Here is a 19,061-nt window from a genome sequence, read left to right as displayed (position 1 = left end):
TCAGGGCGGCTTACACTGTGTTAAGCAATAGTCTTCATCCATTTGTATATTATATACAAAGTCAACTTTTATTGCCCCCAACAATCTGGGTCCTCATTTTACCTACCTTATAAAGGATGGAAGGCTGAGTCAACCTTGGGCCTGATAGGCCTGGAACTTGCAGTAATTGCAAGCAGCTGTGTTAATAACAGACAGACTTAGTCTGCTGAGCCACCAGAGGTTTCTGTGAGCAAAGCTTTCTGTGAGCAAAGCTCGCATAAGCACAAAGCCAAAAATTCCAGCCTGAAGATGACGAGTGAGACCTCGTCGAAACGTTGCCTAAATACTTTCAACCTTACATGGGAAAAGACCCAAACATACCAAAACCTGCATACATATACCCATGAAAACCTACGAAAACAAATACACACGTGTGTGTGTGTGTGTGTGTGTGTGTGTAGAAACTTCAGCACTAACTTTTTTTCTAAAGGAGCTGTTTTTCTGGTTATGCAAATGATTCATGCTAAAAAATCCTTACTTGGATACTGGACTTTTTCCTTCAATATAAATTCCATTTTCATTATGTTTTTCTTTTTACTTCCTTCAGCAGGTTGTGGTGGAACAAAGAAGTTTACTAAAAACCCCTGAAATATAATTTTAACATCATTATGTCACAGTCTATCTAATAATTAACAAATGCTAGGCATGACAAAAATAAAATGTACATTTAATTATTGGTCCACTGATTTTATCAAAGCGTGTAAGAATTTAGGTGAAAACTTTAACATTGTTATAAAAATTCAATGTCAATCAATAACAATTTATTAACACTGTAGAATTAAGACTGAAAAAGGAAATAGTAAGAATTAAGCATTATTTCTAAAAGCAGTACTTAGAAACACTAATTTTTTTCACCAATTTAAATGTACGGGTGGGTCTTGTTTATTCATGGGATTCTGTGTCAACTGAACCATAAATAAGAAGCCTGTGAAAAAGCATACTGTGCTTATGTGAAAAAGCTTGTCAGTCATTTTGTGCATGCATAAGCTAATGGGTACTCTAGAAGAGAATTTTATTTACAAAATGCTTTATATCATACAAAAAGTTCTGCCCTGAATTTTCCAGGAAGACATCTTTTCTCTTCTCTTCATAGCTAATGGCTATTGGTAAAGTTATATCTACAAATTGGTCAACTTAGAGAGCTTCAAATTCTGCAGATTGATAACCATTTTGCAACACTTTCTAATTGAACTGCATTGTGAATAATACAAGAATACAGGAAAAAATTTATAATAGGATGATCATATTCTACTTAACTTAATATTTTTAACAAAATAATTTAAAAAGTTTTAGTTGGGATTAGGTTTTCTCCAAGGGTAAAGAAATATGCTGCAACCTAAGGGTTATAAGGAATATTGTTATTGCTTTATATTTTCAATATTTAAAAAATCAGACAAATTATTACAATATAGCTACTCCAGAGTTTGTAATAGCATGATGATATAGAGCAGATTGATTTTGAACAACTTTCTTCATAAAACTAATATGCATTCCCTCATATGTTATACAGAAAAGTGACATTTCCAATATGCTATCAATGAAACTACCCTCAAAATATTCTATTCAATTATCAGAATAATTACTAGTAGTTAATCAATTAAACTAATACTTTTAGTGCTCAAGACTTAGATTGAAATGTGACCCTGAAACAACCAGAAGGATATTCATATGGTTCAATTAACTGGTTACCAAACAGGCCACAAAACAGTCGATGTAGATGCATAATAGAGAATGAAACCATTCTTAAACCATATTTGCATTTCATTATGCAAATAATGTTATGAACAACTATGCCTGCTGAATTTATGAACAAATATGTTTGGTATCCAGGAAATGACAAACTCCAGAATAAATGCCAAAGTCCATAAATAAAGCAATGTTTAAATCACCGGTATTTTGCAAGATACTGCAAAAAAATTAAATGCCTGGGCCAGTGTGTCACATTGTATGGTGTTCCAGGGTATGAAACAGAAAAGATGAGCAAACACTGTGCTAGACAGTAAAAAGCTCAGGGGGTAGTAAAGTAGTAAAGTATCAATGTTTGAAGTAGACTAAAAAGAAATGAATGTACAAGCAGACTATGTAATGCTCTTAAGAAGATAGATGAATTGGAAATGGAAAACAATATTAAATTATTGATTGGGGAAGGGGGAAAATAATTCTTAAGAATGAAGACTGATTGTTATAAATCCTGTAGAATTATGTTGTGAATATGATTTTTTACTTCATTCCAGTTTTTCTAGCATATTACATTCACAACTGAATCTTTTCTCTTCACATTAATTATAAAAAAAAAGTAGAATAGAATAGAATTTTTATTGGCCAAGTGTGATTGGACACACAAGGAATTTGTCTTGGTGCATATGCTCTCATATAAAATCTCAAATTTTTAAAAAAATTTAATAATTTAATAATTTTTTTTAAATTATTTAAAATCTCAAATAAAAAGGGTCATAGAAAATTGTTTTACAAACTTCAGAGGTAACAGATTTAGGAGAAATAATTGCTTACATATTCCAAATATAACTTCCAATTATAATCAATGGACTGAATAGGATTTGAATATTGGAATGGTTTTTATCCACTCGCAATGCAGATTTCTCACCTCTGGTAACATCAGAGCATCTTGTCTGACATCCTTACGAGTGTGTGACAAAATAAGAGCCAAGACTTCTACTGTTTTTCCAAGGCCCATCTCATCTGCTAATATTCCGCCGGGCCACCGAGGCCCAGCAACAGGTCGATCACGGATTACACTGAAATTTTTTTAAAAATATGGATTTTTGTTACAAATTCAACCAACCTACTGAATTCAATATTTAGAATTCTAAATACGTTACCAGCTACACTCAATTGTTTCAATGTTCTGCTTTTGGACATAATATTAAAGCAGTCCATTCTTACCAGCCAGTAAAAGGATTAAAGTAGAGCTTCAGCCCATCTAGAGTAATAAATTCTCTCCATAAGTAGTGGAGGGCATTATCTGATGAAAGAAAAGAACAAAACAATGAGATTCATTGAACTTCACATCAGCTTAAACTTGAAAGTGCAAATTGAAGTTCTGAGGTAGGTCATTCCTAATTATATGGAACTATTTTAACTGAATTAGTACTTGATATAAAAATACAGGTAGTCATCACTTACTGACTAAAGCTGGGACCAACAACTACATGGCTAAGCAAAATGTTGTAAACTGATGTCATACCGACATATGACACCAGTTCCAGCTGTGATCATTAAGTGATTCACCAGTGGATGTTATGCAATATCACATGACCTCAACTTGCAACTTTGTGCTGACTAACTGCAATCCCTCCCCACAATATGAAAGCATTCCATAAAATCTCTTCTTACAATGTCTATGTTTCTGAAACTGTTTGGGATCTTTCTGAATGGCTATTCTTAACTAGAGGGCTCCATGGATTAATGAGGGTGTCATTGTTTTAGAAGCAAATGCTAGACTAGAATATCACTATTGATGCAATGTTTAAGGACTGTTTATCTGATGTACAACAGTTTATATGTTGACCTTTCTATTGATCTACTATGCAAATTGACAATTGTATAGTTTCTAAAAATGTCGTTAAGCAACATTAGCCAAAAGAAGGACCTAGCAACCTCCTTATAATACATGATCATGTATTCTACTATTAATATGTTCAATATATATGTATTCATCTTGCTATTTTGAGATACTTACCATTGGCAGGTATATTTCTAAAGTTCTCACGTTGCAGCATCCAATTTACAGCCTCACTTTGATATGGCCTGAGAACAGGAATCAATGCAGAATGTTGTACATTTTCCTTTAAAAAATGTAACTCTTTTTGGTGTACATGCCTCACATAGTCATAAAGCTCTTCAATATTTTGCCGTTCTATATCTCTATCAGATTCCTCATCTTCTTCCAGAATGTCTAAAAAATGTGTAATGTTATTGACTATTAGTAACATTATAAATATTTTTAAAGTACATAAGAAATAAAAAGTTGAAAAAAATATCTGCATATTAAAAACATAATAATTTATTACAACAATGCTTCCAGGCTTTCAAAAGGGATAAGAAAACAACACCTCAAAACGCAAATATACGAACAAATGTCTGATGAAACAATAATGTTGTGAATTGACTACAAGAAATATATGGTAGTGTTTAAGTTTGTGAACCCAACTGAATATTGAATTTTCAATATTTCTCTATAAATATGACCTAAAACGTTGTCAGTTTTCCCCACAAATCCTAAAACTAGATAAAGAGAACTAAGTGTGGCTGGGAATGCATTTGGCAGCATCTTGACTGAAATGTTAAGTCAACTTAACTGAATCTTGACTGAGAGATTTAAAGAATTGGAAAAGTGGTAGTATGGCTTTTTGCTGGGCAGAAGGCACAGTCCAGATTCTTGTTACTCCGCTGTCCACTGAGAAAGTTAGTTTACTGAACTTGATCTATTTTTAAAAAGTGTACAATAAAGTAAATAGGCTTGAATTAGAGAATCTTTGTTTGAATATAAAGTTGAAGGTTGATTGCTGAATGGGATTTATTTAGATTTGGAAGGCTACCTGACTCCCAAATGATGTGTAAGATTACACACACTTCCACAATGAAACCTCCAAACTAATGATAACATTACAAATTGTATGTAAGAATATTCTCACTACTCCAAATATATCTAGTTTATTCTCTTTAATTTCTTATGTGCCACAAGTGGTAGTACTAGACTAGCTAAGAGGAATGGAGTACTGTCTACAAAGTACTTCTTCACTCATTTCCTTTTTCTTAGAATTTTATAACAGTAATAATGCTGTAAATCTTACCCTAACTCAAACTTACCTGCATACTGATTTTAGGGGCAGAAAGGCAAGCATCTTCGTAGCAACCAACTTATGCTAAATTTATATTGAAGAATTGACCAAAGGCTGCCATTCTTAAAAGAATTTGAAGTAAATGGCCCAAATCTAACATAATATAGAGAAAACTGGCAAACAAACAATGGCACAGATTCTGCCAGAATTCATAATTAGGTGATAATGTCATTCATAAAAACATTTTTAAGGATCTGGTCTGAAAAATGTAATTACCTGGAATTACAAAATAATAAAATTTTTCCATCAGTTTCTGAAGGAGTTGATTGGCCTTTCTTATTCTTCCCCCACCATCGCTAAGGAATTCTAACTTACTTATGCCAAGTTCAAGAAGATATATTCCAACCTGTGAATTAAATGTTCATGAAAAAAAGTTTAAACAAACTTTAGAATATACAATAAAATGTGGGGAAAGTAATTTAATATAACTAGGAAATAAGCATAGAAGAATAAAAATAACAACAAATGAAATCATATTCAAATATACTGAACCAATTCTTAAAACAATTCATCAAGACTCGTTGGAATATGGGAAGTAACATATTTCATAATGAAAGGGATATCATAGACAATGGTCCATTAAAAATAGTAATTTAACAGGCTAAGTTATAATGATATGTGTTGTGACCCAGGTTCCTGGACCCAGACTCCTGGACTCGGATGATTCAGAAAATGAGGGAGAAGACCTGGCAAGCCCTGCTTCTCTTGAGCCCTCTCCCTCCCTGGCACCCACTCAAAGGGAGGGGTCGGCAAGGCCTGATTCTCCCGGGCCTTCTTCTGATTTGGCAACGCCCCAAGAACAGTTTTGGAGGGACGCAAGGTTACGAAGGCTTGATCGGCGTGCGCAGCAGCGGAAGAGTTGGGACAAAGCCAAGTCATAATTGTCATGCAGTGACATCTGCAGAGACTATAAATAGGAGGCGGGACTTCCTGGTTTTTTGTCTCGGACAAAGCAATGAATTTGGCGCAAGCTAATTCCTGGAGGGAAGAATATATTCGTGAGTAATTCTGGCCTTATCTATAATTTCCTCGTTATCTCCAGAAACTTGGCAGGCCCGTGGGTAGACGTGGCCAGGACATGTATCTATGTAAATAAAAGGAAAAAAAAGAAGGCCTCTGACGGACTCTTTGCTGGGAGTATTGGGGGAAGGGAAACAGAACATTTTGTCCGAGACCTGACTAAAACATCTTCCACCAAAGATGGATCAGCAGCAGGTACAGCAGCAGTTAGAGCAGCTACGGCTAATCAACAGCTCCAGCAGCAAGTGGCTCACTTGGCAGGCCAACTTGCTGCCAGGAATGTGCCTGCAGCCCCCATCCTCCCTCCTCCTCCTCGCCGCAAGTGCCCGATAACCGTGCGGATAAGTTTTCTGGGCAGCCTGAGATGTTCCCGACCTTCTTGGGACAGTGCTGCGGCAGAAGCCTTGGCCGCAGCACGAGCCAGTGGACTTGCGGGCCCAGGTGCGAGGCGCAGCGCCAGGACGCCTGGTCGCAGCAAAGGAGAGCGGAGGTGGGCCCCACGCCTCCTTGGACCTTGGAGGAGGACTTACTCAAGTTTGGGCGATTATATGTGCCCACAGGACCACTCCGAGCCCTCGTCATGACCCAGTGCCACGACAACCCTGCAGCAGGACATTTTGGGTTCTTCAAGACCTCCACCTGGTGACACGGACCTTTGGTGGCCCGAGTGCGGCATGATATACATGCCTACGTGACATCCTGCGTACCGTGCCGGCAAGCCAAGACCGCCACGGGGCCCCTCCCGGCTCCTCCAGCCCTTGCCGACACCCGACAGACCCTGGGGCGATCTCTATGGATTTCCTGACAGACCTGCCGCCGCCTCTGGGTTCACCACGGTGCTGGTGGTGGTGGACATGCTCACCAAGATGGCACACTTCATCCCATGCCGCCGGACTGCCCACAGCCGCAAAACGCCCGTCTCTTTCTGCAGCACATCTTCCGCCCATGGTCTACCGGACAGGGTGGTTTCGGACCGTGGAGTTCAGTTCACAGCCCGCTTCTGGAAGAGCCTGATGGCGCGTTGGAGGTGCAGGTATGTCTGTCGTCATCGCACCATCCGGAGACCGACGGGGTACAGAGAAGGTCATCGGTATACTGGAACAGTATCTCCGTTGCTTCATCAACCAGCAACAGGACAACTGGGCCGACTACCTGTCCCTGGCGGAGTTTGCTTTTAACAACTCTCAGCACACCTCTACCAGATGACCCGTTCTTTGCCAATGTGGGTACCATCCGCGCTCTTCCTCTGGCACCACCGACTCTCCTGTTCCCGAACGCAGACCTTCCTGACGGAATTGCATGCGGTCCAACAGTTGGTACGCCAGCAGCTGAATCGGGCAAAGGAGGACAAACGTCCGACCGCTCCCGACGGGCAACGCCCCGCTGGCAGTTGGAGACCGGGTGGCTCTCCACCAAACACCTCCCGTCCGACCGCCCGGTAAAGAAGTTGGACCACCGATTCATCGGCCCGTTCCTGTCGAGGCAGTCATCAACCCGGTAGCCTACCGACTGACCCTGCCACGATCCATGCGGATCCACCCGTTTTCACGGTCCCTTCTGGTTCCTGAGGCCACACCGAGTCCCCTTCGGTGCCCAACAGCACCGTCACTGTCGCTGAGGACGGATCTGAGGAATCTGAAGTCCACAGCGCACGAGACTCTCGCTGGCTAAAGGGTCGTTTCCAATATTTGATCGCGTGGAAGGGATACGGGACTGATTTCTCCTTAAAAGTGTACAATAAAGTAAATAGGCTTGAATTAGAGAATCTTTGTTTGAATATAAAGTTGAAGGTTGATTGCTGAATGGGATTTATTTAGATTTGGAAGGCTACCTGACTCCCAAATGATGTGTAAGATTACACACACTTCTACAATGAAACCTCCAAACTAATGATAACATTACAAACTGTATGTAAGAATATTCTCACTATTCCAAATATATCTAGTTCATTCTCTTTAATTTCTTATGTGCCACAAGTGGTAGTACTAGACTAGCTAAGAGGAATGGAGTACTGTCTACAAAGTACTTCTTCACTCATTTCCTTTTTCTTAGGATTTTATAACAGTAATAATGCTGTAAATCTTACCCTAACTCAAACTTACCTGCATACTGATTTTAGGGGCAGAAAGGCAAGCATCTTCGTAGCAACCAACTTATGCTAAATTTATATTGAAGAATTGACCAAAGGCTGCCATTCTTAAAAGAATTTGAAGTAAATGGCCAAAACCTAACATAATATAGAGAAAACTGGCAAACAAACAATGGCACAGATTCTGCCAGAATTCATAATTAAGTGATAATGTCATTCATAAAAACATTTTTAAGGATCTGGTCTGAAAAATTTAATTACCTGGAATTACAAAATGATAAAATTTTTCCATCAGTTTCTGAAGGAGTTGATTGGCCTTTCTTATTCTTCCCCCACCATCGCTAAGGAATTCTAACTTACTTATGCCAAGTTCAAGAAGATATATTCCAACCTGTGAATTAAATGTTCATGAAAAAAAGTTTAAACAAACTTTAGAATATACAATAAAATGTGGAAAAAGTAATTTAATATAACTAGGAAATAAGCATAGAAGAATAAAAATAACAACAAATGAAATCATATTCAAATATACTGAACCAATTCTTAAAACAATTCATCAAGACTCGTTGGAATATGGGAAGTAATATATTTCATAATGAAAGGGATATCAAGTTAGACAATGGTTCATTAAAAATAGTAATTTAACAGGCTAAGTTATAATGATATGAGAGGTCCCTGGTGCTTTCTGAACTGGCTTGTTTTCTTGCAGAAGTTTCATTACCCAAACTAGGCAACATCATCAATGCTAGTAAGGAATGCAGTTTGCTATCAGTTTATATTCTAGTGACTTACCTACCAGTGTTGATGGGGGTGGTCTTAGAGATCAAACAAGCTCAGAGAGTACCAAGGACCCATTATTTCAACCCTGAGCCACAAATATTCTCCTTTATTAGTTATAATATATTTTAATATTTTCCTAAAAATTGAAATCATAACTATTATTTGCGATTCGCAAGGAACTATATTCCAATTATTAACTGCAAGGGAAAAGAAAGCTGGGCATATCCTATTAATGAGGCAAATAGTCTTGTGAATCCTGGATGAAGATAACTAAAGGCTAAATACATTTAGTGAAGGAGGCTCATAATTAAATAACCAAACAGGTATTCATAAAACACTGTAATTAATAATATAATCAATGATTTGCATTTCCTTTTCCATGATATAATAATCTCTATAGGTGGTATTTAAACCAGCAGAGTAGGAAAAATAAATAAGCTGTTTCACAGTTTCAATGAAATGCAGTAGTAGTATTGAGGGAGTGAAACAGAAATTACAGAAAACGTTAGAAAAGCTAATAATTAACTTACAGTATAGATAAAATATGGCTTGTTCAGTTTAACTTTTAAAAAAATCTGCTAAATTAAAAAGATGTTAATGATTTGGTAAAAGAATTGTTTATAACAATATGGCTATATCAAAAGCATTTCCTTTTTAATTAGTTAGTAGCTTATATTTGTGATTTACCATTGGTTATTTAATGCTATACACGCAAACATACACTAATTAATTTATTTAGTATAGATTCCAATTAGAAGCCAATTTGCAAGGAAAGAATTCCTCAAGTTTAAAGAAATACACAAGGTATAAATCTGGATAATAAGTTACAGAACTATCTGAATAGTTCCTCTACAGGAAGGAAATTTCATTTGCACATCCCAACAGAAAATTTAAAACATATGAAAACTGTACTCTCTAAGATATGCTGGGGCAAATCTTTTCATTATTTTAGGTGGTATAATTAACATTTTATTCAGAGATGCTAGTTAATAGATCCTGCAAAAGAATAAAATCTAGTAAAATCTATTATGCATATAGAATAAATTGAACTGAAGGAAAGATTCCTGTCTTTGATACTAACATATTTTTCATGTACTTTTCATGTAAAAGATATTAGTTACAATATTCTATTCAGGCACCTTTCTATATATTCTTAATTTCAAATATATTCAGCAGTATATGCTATTAATTATATAAATTGACTACCTTTACAGAATGGGTATCTCCAGATCTTTGATACAGTACAATTATTTTTTTCTTCTGCAGCCACATTAAATTTTCCATAATTTCATTATTTAAAGATGATTCAACTAAAACATCTAAGTCGTAAGTACTCTGTAATGATTCTTCCCCTTTGTCCACCTTTATATTATCATTTGCATGGACGAGAAGATGCAGATGATCACTAAATTCTGCTGTCATCAAGGTCAGCCCTTTTTTCTGAATATTGTTACTTAAATGTTGTTCAGGAAGAAGCTGGAGTGTAAATTCTCCAAGCAAAGTTTTCCAGGGAGGATCAGGCTGATAAGGAAGTATCAAAATATTTAGCTGTATGGCTACAGATAGCAATGGATGACAAGAATCTTCTGCTTCATCTATGACTGTGGAGAAATTTGAGGATTTGGTGTTCTTTTTTTTGTGAGTAAAGTCTTCATCCCCACTATCATCATTTATCACAACAGGTACAGCAGAAGATGAACTTGTACCAGCAACAGGATGGTCTTCATCCATGACATCAACATCTAACATATCATTTTTCTGGTCATCATGCATATTCCAGCAGAGTTGCTTCTTTTTCTCTTCATTCATCCTCATGGGAGGAGCACACTTTCGACGGCGACTCATTTTGATATTTCACCACTGCTAAAAGCTGTAACAGATAAAAATACCAGTCAACTTAGGTTCTTGAATGGAGTGTTATATTTTGATTTAATAAGAATCTGGAACATTGGCCAACGATTTATTTTAGATATACCTTTTAGCAATAAACCTTCCCCCCCTCCAATCCTGTTCACTTGGGGGTTCAGCATCAGAACTTCCCATCTGCGAAAAAGCTAGTCTTTTCACGGATTCAGAGAAATTGCTTTCTTACTTTACTTTCCGAAGTATATCAGAATGAATACATCTTATGGTTTCTAGGAAAGGTGTCACCAACCTTTTGGACCTCAGGGACCACTAAATTCATAATTTTAAATCCCACAGACCACTAATACGAATTTTTAAAAAGATAAATAGTATTTAGTGCAATATAAAAATGCAAATAATTTTTCTGCGGACCACCAAAATTTTCTCACTGGTTGGTGACCACTGCTCTAGGACACTGCTTCAGAAAACATGGAAATCCATTATCAAAGGCAATACATTAAAAAACTTTTGATTACATGTGCTTTTGGCATTTATCTTTTCCAGATACATTTTCAACTCCATAAGATAGCATTACTATCTTTAAGAGTGTGTGTGTGTGTGTGTGTGTGTGTGAGAGAGAGAGAGAGAGAGAGAGAGAGAGAGAGAGAGAAAGACAGGGGGGAGGGAGGAAGAGAGAATTTGAAGTAGTAAGAATTTGAAATAATATCAAAAACTAGTCAATTCTTCTGCTTTTGTTTTTATTGGATCAAAAAAGCACTACATTTTGTCACTCTTAAGACATAATTACCATTTGATTTTTTTGAGACTAAATGTTTAAGAGGCCATGTTGAATGGTGGTTTCTTAAGTGTTCAAATTCTTTCTTATATTTTCTCAGTCATTTATGTAATATCGTTTATAAAATTAAAAAGTTGTTTCCTAAAGGTGACGAAACAATTGTGAAATGTACAAATGTGTGTTGCAAAAGCCTCCAATCCTTGCTAACCTTTAAAGCTTTTCACCATATTTTCCTCCAATTTACAATCTGTCTTACTGATTTACTTACTGATCTTATTTTATTTATAGGTTTAATGGGCTAGCCACTCACTAGACAACTAAAGTCACTTGGTTTCACTTTTTAAAGGTGTGCTGCTGAGACACAATATGGCCTCAAACAATTGGGTTTATGGCTGCTTTGCATCAGCAACCTTGAAAAGTCTTTCATTCTGTTTTGTCTTTTCTGTGTAGTAGACTTCTACGAAAACCACAAAAGAGTAGGCTGAAGAAGCAAAGGTGCTTTTCAAGAGGCAATGGACTTTGTCGCTTTTCCTTGAAGACATTTGCTTCTCATCCAAGAACTTCTTCAGCTCTGGATGTTGTGGCATGGAAGGATTTATACTCCTTGCAGACAGCTGGTCATTTGTATTCTTTTAGTGAAAGCAACAAGATGCATTATTTTTTCACTAAAAAAAATGCAAATGACCAGTTGTTTGCAAGGAGTATAAATCCTTCCATGCTAACATCCAGCCAGAGCTGAAGAAGCTGGATGAGAAGCAAAATATCTTCAAGAAAAGCGACAAAAGTTCAGTTGCCTCTTGAAAAAGCACCTTCGGGACAACCATGACCTGGATGACGCTGATGAGGCAACTTTTGTAATGTTGTAAAAATCCAACCACTGCACCTTTGGCCTTTATTTTCGTTACTTCCAAGTTCAATTTAACATGAATCTGCCTGCTGCAATCCTTGGCTCCATCCGCATCTAAGCTACCTTCCCTAATCCCTTGTGCAACTGTAATAACAACGAAGTAGTTGTTTATCATGAACCCACAGCTAAATGCAGTACAATTGATCACAACATAAGCATCAACCGAATTTTTAAAAGATAAATAGTATTTAGTGCAATATAAAAATGCAAATAATTTTTCTGCGGACCACCAAAATTTTCTCACTGGTTGGTGACCACTGCTCTAGGACACTGCTTCAGAAAACATGGAAATCCATTATCAAAGGCAATACATTAAAAAACTTTTGATTACATGTGCTTTTGGCATTTATCTTTTCCAGATACATTTTCAACTCCATAAGATAGCATTACTATCTTTAAGTGTGTGTGTGTGTGTGTGTGTGTGAGAGAGAGAGAGAGAGAGAGAGAGAGAGAGAGAGAGACAGGGGGGAGGGAGGAAGAGAGAGAATTTGAAGTAGTAAGAATTTGAAATAATATCAAAAACTAGTCAATTCTTCTGCTTTTGTTTTTATTGGATCAAAAAAGCACTACATTTTGTCACTCTTAAGACATAATTACCATTTGATTTTTTTGAGACTAAATGTTTAAGAGGCCATGTTGAATGGTGGTTTCTTAAGTGTTCAAATTCTTTCTTATATTTTCTCAGTCATTTATGTAATATCGTTTATAAAATTAAAAAGTTGTTTCCTAAAGGTGACGAAACAATTGTGAAATGTACAAATGTGTGTTGCTAAAGCCTCCAATCCTTGCTAACTTTTAAAGCTTTTCACCATATTTTCACTCCAATTTACAATCTGTCTTACTGATTTACTTACTGATCTTATTTATTTATAGGTTTAATCGGCTATCCACTCACTAGACAACTAAAGTCACTTGGTTTCACTTTTTAAAGGTATGCTGCTGAGACACAATATGGCCTCAAACAATTGGGTTTATATCTGCTTTGCATCAGCAACCTTGAAAAGTCTTTCATTCTGTTTTGTCTTTTCTGTGTAGTAGACTTCTACCGAAAACCACAAAAAGAGTAGGCTGAAGAAGCAAAGGTGCTTTTTCAAGAGGCAACTGGACTTTGTCGCTTTTCTTTGAAGACATTTTGCTTCTCATCCAAGAACTTCTTCAGCTCTGGATGTTGTGGCATGGAAGGATTTATACTCCTTGCAGACAGCTGGTCATTTGTATTCTTTTAGTGAAAGCAACAAGATGCATTATTTTTTCACTAAAAAAAATGCAAATGACCAGTTGTTTGCAAGGAGTATAAATCCTTCCATGCCCCAACATCCAGCCAGAGCTGAAGAAGCTTCTTGGATGAGAAGCAAAATATCTTCAAAGAAAAGCGACAAAAGTTCAGTTGCCTCTTGAAAAAGCACCTTCGGGACAACCATGACCTGGATGACGCTGATGAGGCAACTTTTGTAATGTTGTAAAAATCCAACCACTGCACCTTTGGCCTTTATTTTCGTTACTTCCAAGTTCAATTTAACATGAATCTGCCTGCTGCAATCCTTGGCTCCATCCGCATCTAAGCTACCTTCCCTAATCCCTTGTGCAACTGTAATAACAACGAAGTAGTTGTTTATCATGAACCCACAGCTAAATGCAGTACAATTGATCACAACATAAGCATCAACCGAATTTTTAAAAAAGTTCTTAAAAGTAATAAGCTCTGTTTTAAATTATGATTCTTAAGTAGATGTTTGCATCACATCCGAAGGGACGGGCGAGAATACAACACGCTTATTTCAAGTCAACTTCACAGGGCCCCGTCGAGACCGAGGCGGCTGTCCTTTCACTGCACTGCAGGAATGCAAAGAAGGCTGGTACACAACGAAGAACCGAAGAGATGATTCTCCTCTTTCCGCAGACACTGAGAGGCAGAGGGGCAGGGAAGAACCGCCGGGAGATACGAAGACAACAGAAGGCGGCGGAGGCGGCGGTTGGAAGGATGGGGGGGATACAAAGGCTTCGGGGCCGCTGCTAGTGGGGGGAAGCACCGGAAGGAGGCGAAACGAAGCCGCCGAGAGATGCTCCTCGGACCAACGTACCTGACGGTTCGAGTAGCTTGCGCGAAAGCCGCGCTCCCTTTCTGGATGTTCCTTCAGGAAACTGCGCCCGAGCCCGTCGTAACCGACCAACCGCCTCCGAACGGGTCACCGCGGGAGGAGGGGGGGAGGAGGAGGAGGAGGAGGAGGAGGAGGCATACCAACGAACGCCCCCTTCTCCCTCCCCCCTCCCCCACGCGAAACCAAAGCCAGCAGGTATAAGCCAACCGATAGGCAGCAAAGGCCCAGGCAGGCCCCGCCCTCACCGGCTGGCGCGCGGGCGCCGGAGAAGTGACGCCGCAGCGTGCTGGGTCGTGCGCGCTCTCGCGCGCCCAGCCGTCCGGGAGAATGTCGCTTTGGTGTGGGGGGGGGGCGAGGTGGGGGGCGAGCTGCTGCTGAGCCTCCTGTCGTTTTTTGTTTTTTTTTGTTTGTTTGTTTTTTGTTTTTGTGGTAGAAGGTTTGAATTTAACGCCGTTTCGTTCCGCCGCGAGCTAAAAGGCGGAGGCATCTCCGGGAAGAAGTCGCTTGTTCCGTTGCGATTGTGCCCTGTGTGCCTTTTTACAGAGCTGAAATGTACTCAAATATCTGTACGTCTCGAAAAAGCCATAAGCGTGGTCGGACTTATTTAATATTTGAATGGGAGGCTATGGAAAAATCCAGGAGGAGAAATTAGACAAGCATTGTGAGAAATCAATTGCCAAAAAAACAACACACCCAGCGCGCGAGCAGAAATTTAACAAGATTTTTACATTCGTGCATTATTCCTATCCTGCCAATTCTTTCCGTGCAAATTCAAACTTTACACATACCCACTTTTTATCCTTACAAAAGATCGTAGGAGATTGATACAGGCAAGTGTGAGTTTAGTGAATGAATGATTTTAGTAGCTGGCAATGGCATTGAACCCAATCCTATAATCATTACATCATATGGATTTGATGAATTGATTTTGTCCACATTGTTTTTGGAATGCATCATTGCAAGAAATTTAGGTAAGCTCAGGTTTTTCCACTTGGAATGGAAAAGTGTGATGTGATACTTAGTGTGATGCCAATTTCCTTTCCTCAAAGAGTCTCTTACCAACTTAGTACATGCAGCTCTGAACCACACAGGTGTCTTAACATATTTTACATGTACAATGAAAATGTGAACAGACTGAGTTTTTCTTCGCCTGTCAACACAGCACTGTACATCCTGTGTTAATATCCAAAACACTTCCTCCGCAGTGCCATCCTGCCATTTTTCCCTCAAGAACATGCCATGAAAGCATCACCGGTTTGTGCTTATTCCCAGGGTAAGATGGAAATGATTCATTTAGCTATATTTTTTGTTCCTTTAATTTTTCAGACAGTTACTGATAGGAGATTATATTGAGCTGTTTTCTCATACCAGTGAATCATGTATTCACTGGTATGAGGGCCTCCTCAGGGTGCCGTCAGTCAAACAAATGTCGACTGGTGACCCTCAGGGGGAGGGCCTTCTCTGTGGGGGCACCTGCCCTCTGGAATGAGCTGCCTCCAGGGATACGACAACTCCCTGACCTCCGGACCTTCCATCGTGAGTTGAAGACGTTTTTGTTTAGCCGCGCAGGGCTGGCTTAAAGTAATAGTAATTTTAATAGGGGTTTATTATAGTTTTAATATAATATAGAATTTTATTGGCCAAGTGTGATTGGACACACAAGGAATTTGTCTTGGTGCATATGCTCTCAGTACATAAAAGAAAAGATACGTTCATCAAGGTACAATATTTACAACACAATTGATGATCAATATATCAATATAAATCATAAGGATTGCCAGCAACAAGTTATAGTCATACAGTCATAAGTGGAAAGAGATTGGTGATGGGAACTATGAAACGATTAATAGTAGTGCAGATTCAGTAAATAGTCTGACAGTGTTGAGGGAATTATTTGTTTAGCAGAGTGATGGCCTTTGGGGAAAAACTGTTCTTGTGTCTAGTTGTTCTGGTGTGCAGTGCTCTATAGCGTCGTTTTGAGGGTAGGAGTTGAAACAGTTTATGTCCAGGATGCGAGGGATCTGCAAATATTTTCACGGCCCTCTTCTTGATTCGTGCAGTATACAGGTCCTCAATGGAAGGCAAGTTGGTAGCAATTATTTATTCTCTGAAGTCTGTGTTTTTCTTGTTGGGTTGCAGAACCGAACCAGACAGTTATAGAGGTGCAAATGACAGACTCAATAATTCCTCTGTAGAATTGGATCAGCAGCTCCTTGGGCAGTTTGAGCTTACTGAGTTGGCGCAGAAAGAACATTCTTTGTTGTCCTTTTAATGATGTTTTGATGTTAGCTGTCCATTTGAGATCTTGCGATATGATAGAACCCAGAAATTTGAAGGTTTCTACTGTTGATACTGTGTTGTCAAGTATTGTGAGAGGTGGAAGTATGGAAGGGTTTTTCCTAAAGTCTACCACCATTTCTACGGTTTTGAGTGTGTTCAGTTCCAGATTGTTTTGGTTGCACCACAAGGCTAGTCGCTCGACCTCTCGTCTATATGCGGATTCGTCATTGTCTCGAATGAGACCAATCACTGTTGTGTCATCTGCGAACTTCAGTAGCTTAACAGATGGATCATTGGAGATGCAGTCATTGGTATACAGAGAGAAGAGAAGTGGGGAGAGCACACAGCCTTGGGGGGGCCCTGTGCTAATTGTACAGGTATTTGATGTGATCTTGCTTAGCTTCACCTGCTGCTTCCTGTTTGTTAGGAAGCTTGTGATCCACTTACAAGTCTGTTCCGGTACCTGTAGCTGGTTTAGCTTAGTTAGAAGAATGTCTGGAATGATGGTATTGAATGCTGAACTAAAGTCTACAAAAAGGACCCTTGCATAGGTCTTTGGAGACTCAAGATGTTGTAGGATGTAGTGCAGAGCCATATTAACAGCATCATCTGTTGATCTATTTGCTCGGTATGCAAATTGCAAGGGGTCTAAGAGCGGATTCGTGATGGTTTTCAGGTAGGAAAGCACTAGCCTTTCAAAGGTTTTCATGACTACAGATGTTAGAGCAACTGGTCTGTAGTCATTCAGTTCCTTGATGGTGGGCTTCTTCGGCACTGGGATGATGGTAGAGCGTTTGAAGCAAGAAGGAACATAGCACATCTCTAGTGATTTATTGAAAATATGGGTGAAGATGGGGGCCAATTGGTCAGCACCAATTTTATTATTGTTTTAAAATTTTATATTGGCCAAATTGAATCAGTTTTTTAACAGGTTTTAAATTTTTGGGTTATATGTATAATTGTGTTTTTATCTGGCTGTAAACCACCCTGAGTCCTTCGGGAGAAGGGCGGTAAAGAAATTAAATTATTATTATTATTATGTATGACAGCCTTAAAGATGAGAAATTAAGCATGATAGTGTAAGAAATATATTTTACTAAATTCTTACTGGAGAGCAAATAGATTGTAACTTTCAATTCTGAGCAATGCTAGAAATAGAATGGAGCTCAAGTATGATGTAAGTATTCATAACCCTTTCAACTATCCATATGGCATCATTGTCAATCCTAAAAGCAACAAATGGATCTATTGTAATCCAGGTCAGACTGTTTTTCTATTTCATCCATTGCGTCTTTGACTGATAGCAACCCACTAACATCTGAGATGGAGTTTTTATGCTATCTACTGAGAATATGTTAAGGACAGAGGCCGGAATTTGAATCTTGGCAACCAAGTTGTTTTGCCACCCAAATTTACATTCTGCAAATTTTTGGAAAAAAAATACACGGAGAAAGAATCCTTTTTATAACGTACAAATCCCTTGGCTTGGTTGCTATTTAAAAGGCTAAGCAGGTCAGAGTTGATTAAAACTAGAAAATCCCAGACTTGTAGTCTAGACTGGGCAGTTGAAAAAGGAAGATCTGGAAGAAAACCATTGCAAACCACTTCTGTATTTTTGCCAAGAGAATCAAATGGACATGTCTATGTAGTCACCAGAGCAAGGTTAAACCATGGCTTTGTCGAAGCTATTCACCACAGTTTTGAGACAAATTGAGGACCATCAAATATATCTTTCTGCAATCACAATTAACTTCACCAGTTGAAAGTTTGTTCTCCCTTGCCGCATATTCATCAGAATCTTCGATGATTCTTAAAAGACTGAAGGCAAATAATATTATTTGTATTCCATTTCTTCTTTCTTTAGTTGTCCTTATTCCAGTTTGGTCAAATGGTTAAGGCACCAGGCTAGAAACCAAGAGACTGTGAGTTAAAGTTTCACCTTAGCCGTGAAAGCCAACTATAAGATTTTGGGACCAATCACTTTCTCTTAGCCCAACACATTGTGGGCAAAATAGTATTAGGATATTGCCGCCTGGAGTTATTTGTAACAACAATAAAAGCAGGATACAAATTAATAAATAACTAACCTGCACCTTGGTCCTTATTGACTCTAGGCCAGGGTATCAAATGGGATTTCTTTGAGGGTCGGATCAGCATTGTAGTTCTCTGTGGGCCAGCGAGGGCAGGAGGAGACAGGACGGACGCCTCCTGCAGCACCCTGGCAGCCAAAATGGGCCATGCAGAGGCCCCATGAGACCCCCGGGCATCCCGTTTTCAGCGTCCTTAGCCTCCAACTGCACTCTGCCAGCCAAAAGTGGGCCGCATGGAGGTCCCATGAGGCCTG

At 38.7% G+C, this 19,061-nt stretch overlaps 1 protein-coding gene across 1 annotated transcript in view; it reads right to left on the bottom strand.

The window, feature by feature from the left end:
• The window catches only part of SHPRH (SNF2 histone linker PHD RING helicase), a 75,672-nt gene extending 60,984 nt beyond the window's left edge, over positions 1–14,688 (bottom strand). The window contains exons 1-7 of the mRNA XM_058170188.1: positions 14,420–14,688; positions 9,997–10,660; positions 8,272–8,401; positions 3,740–3,955; positions 2,944–3,022; positions 2,645–2,795; positions 518–623 (exon numbers count right to left, since the gene is read on the bottom strand). Of these exons, the coding sequence (XP_058026171.1) occupies positions 518–623; positions 2,645–2,795; positions 2,944–3,022; positions 3,740–3,955; positions 8,272–8,401; positions 9,997–10,635 (1,321 nt within the window). The 5' untranslated portion in view covers positions 10,636–10,660; positions 14,420–14,688. The remainder of the gene's footprint in view (positions 1–517; positions 624–2,644; positions 2,796–2,943; positions 3,023–3,739; positions 3,956–8,271; positions 8,402–9,996; positions 10,661–14,419) is intronic.
• Between the last annotated feature and the right edge of the window lie 4,373 nt (positions 14,689–19,061).

The sequence above is a fragment of the Ahaetulla prasina genome, chromosome 1 (assembly GCF_028640845.1).
Source record: "Ahaetulla prasina isolate Xishuangbanna chromosome 1, ASM2864084v1, whole genome shotgun sequence".
Classification (NCBI taxonomy): Eukaryota; Metazoa; Chordata; class Lepidosauria; order Squamata; family Colubridae; genus Ahaetulla; species Ahaetulla prasina.
This window is presented reverse-complemented; position numbering and strand designations above follow the sequence as displayed.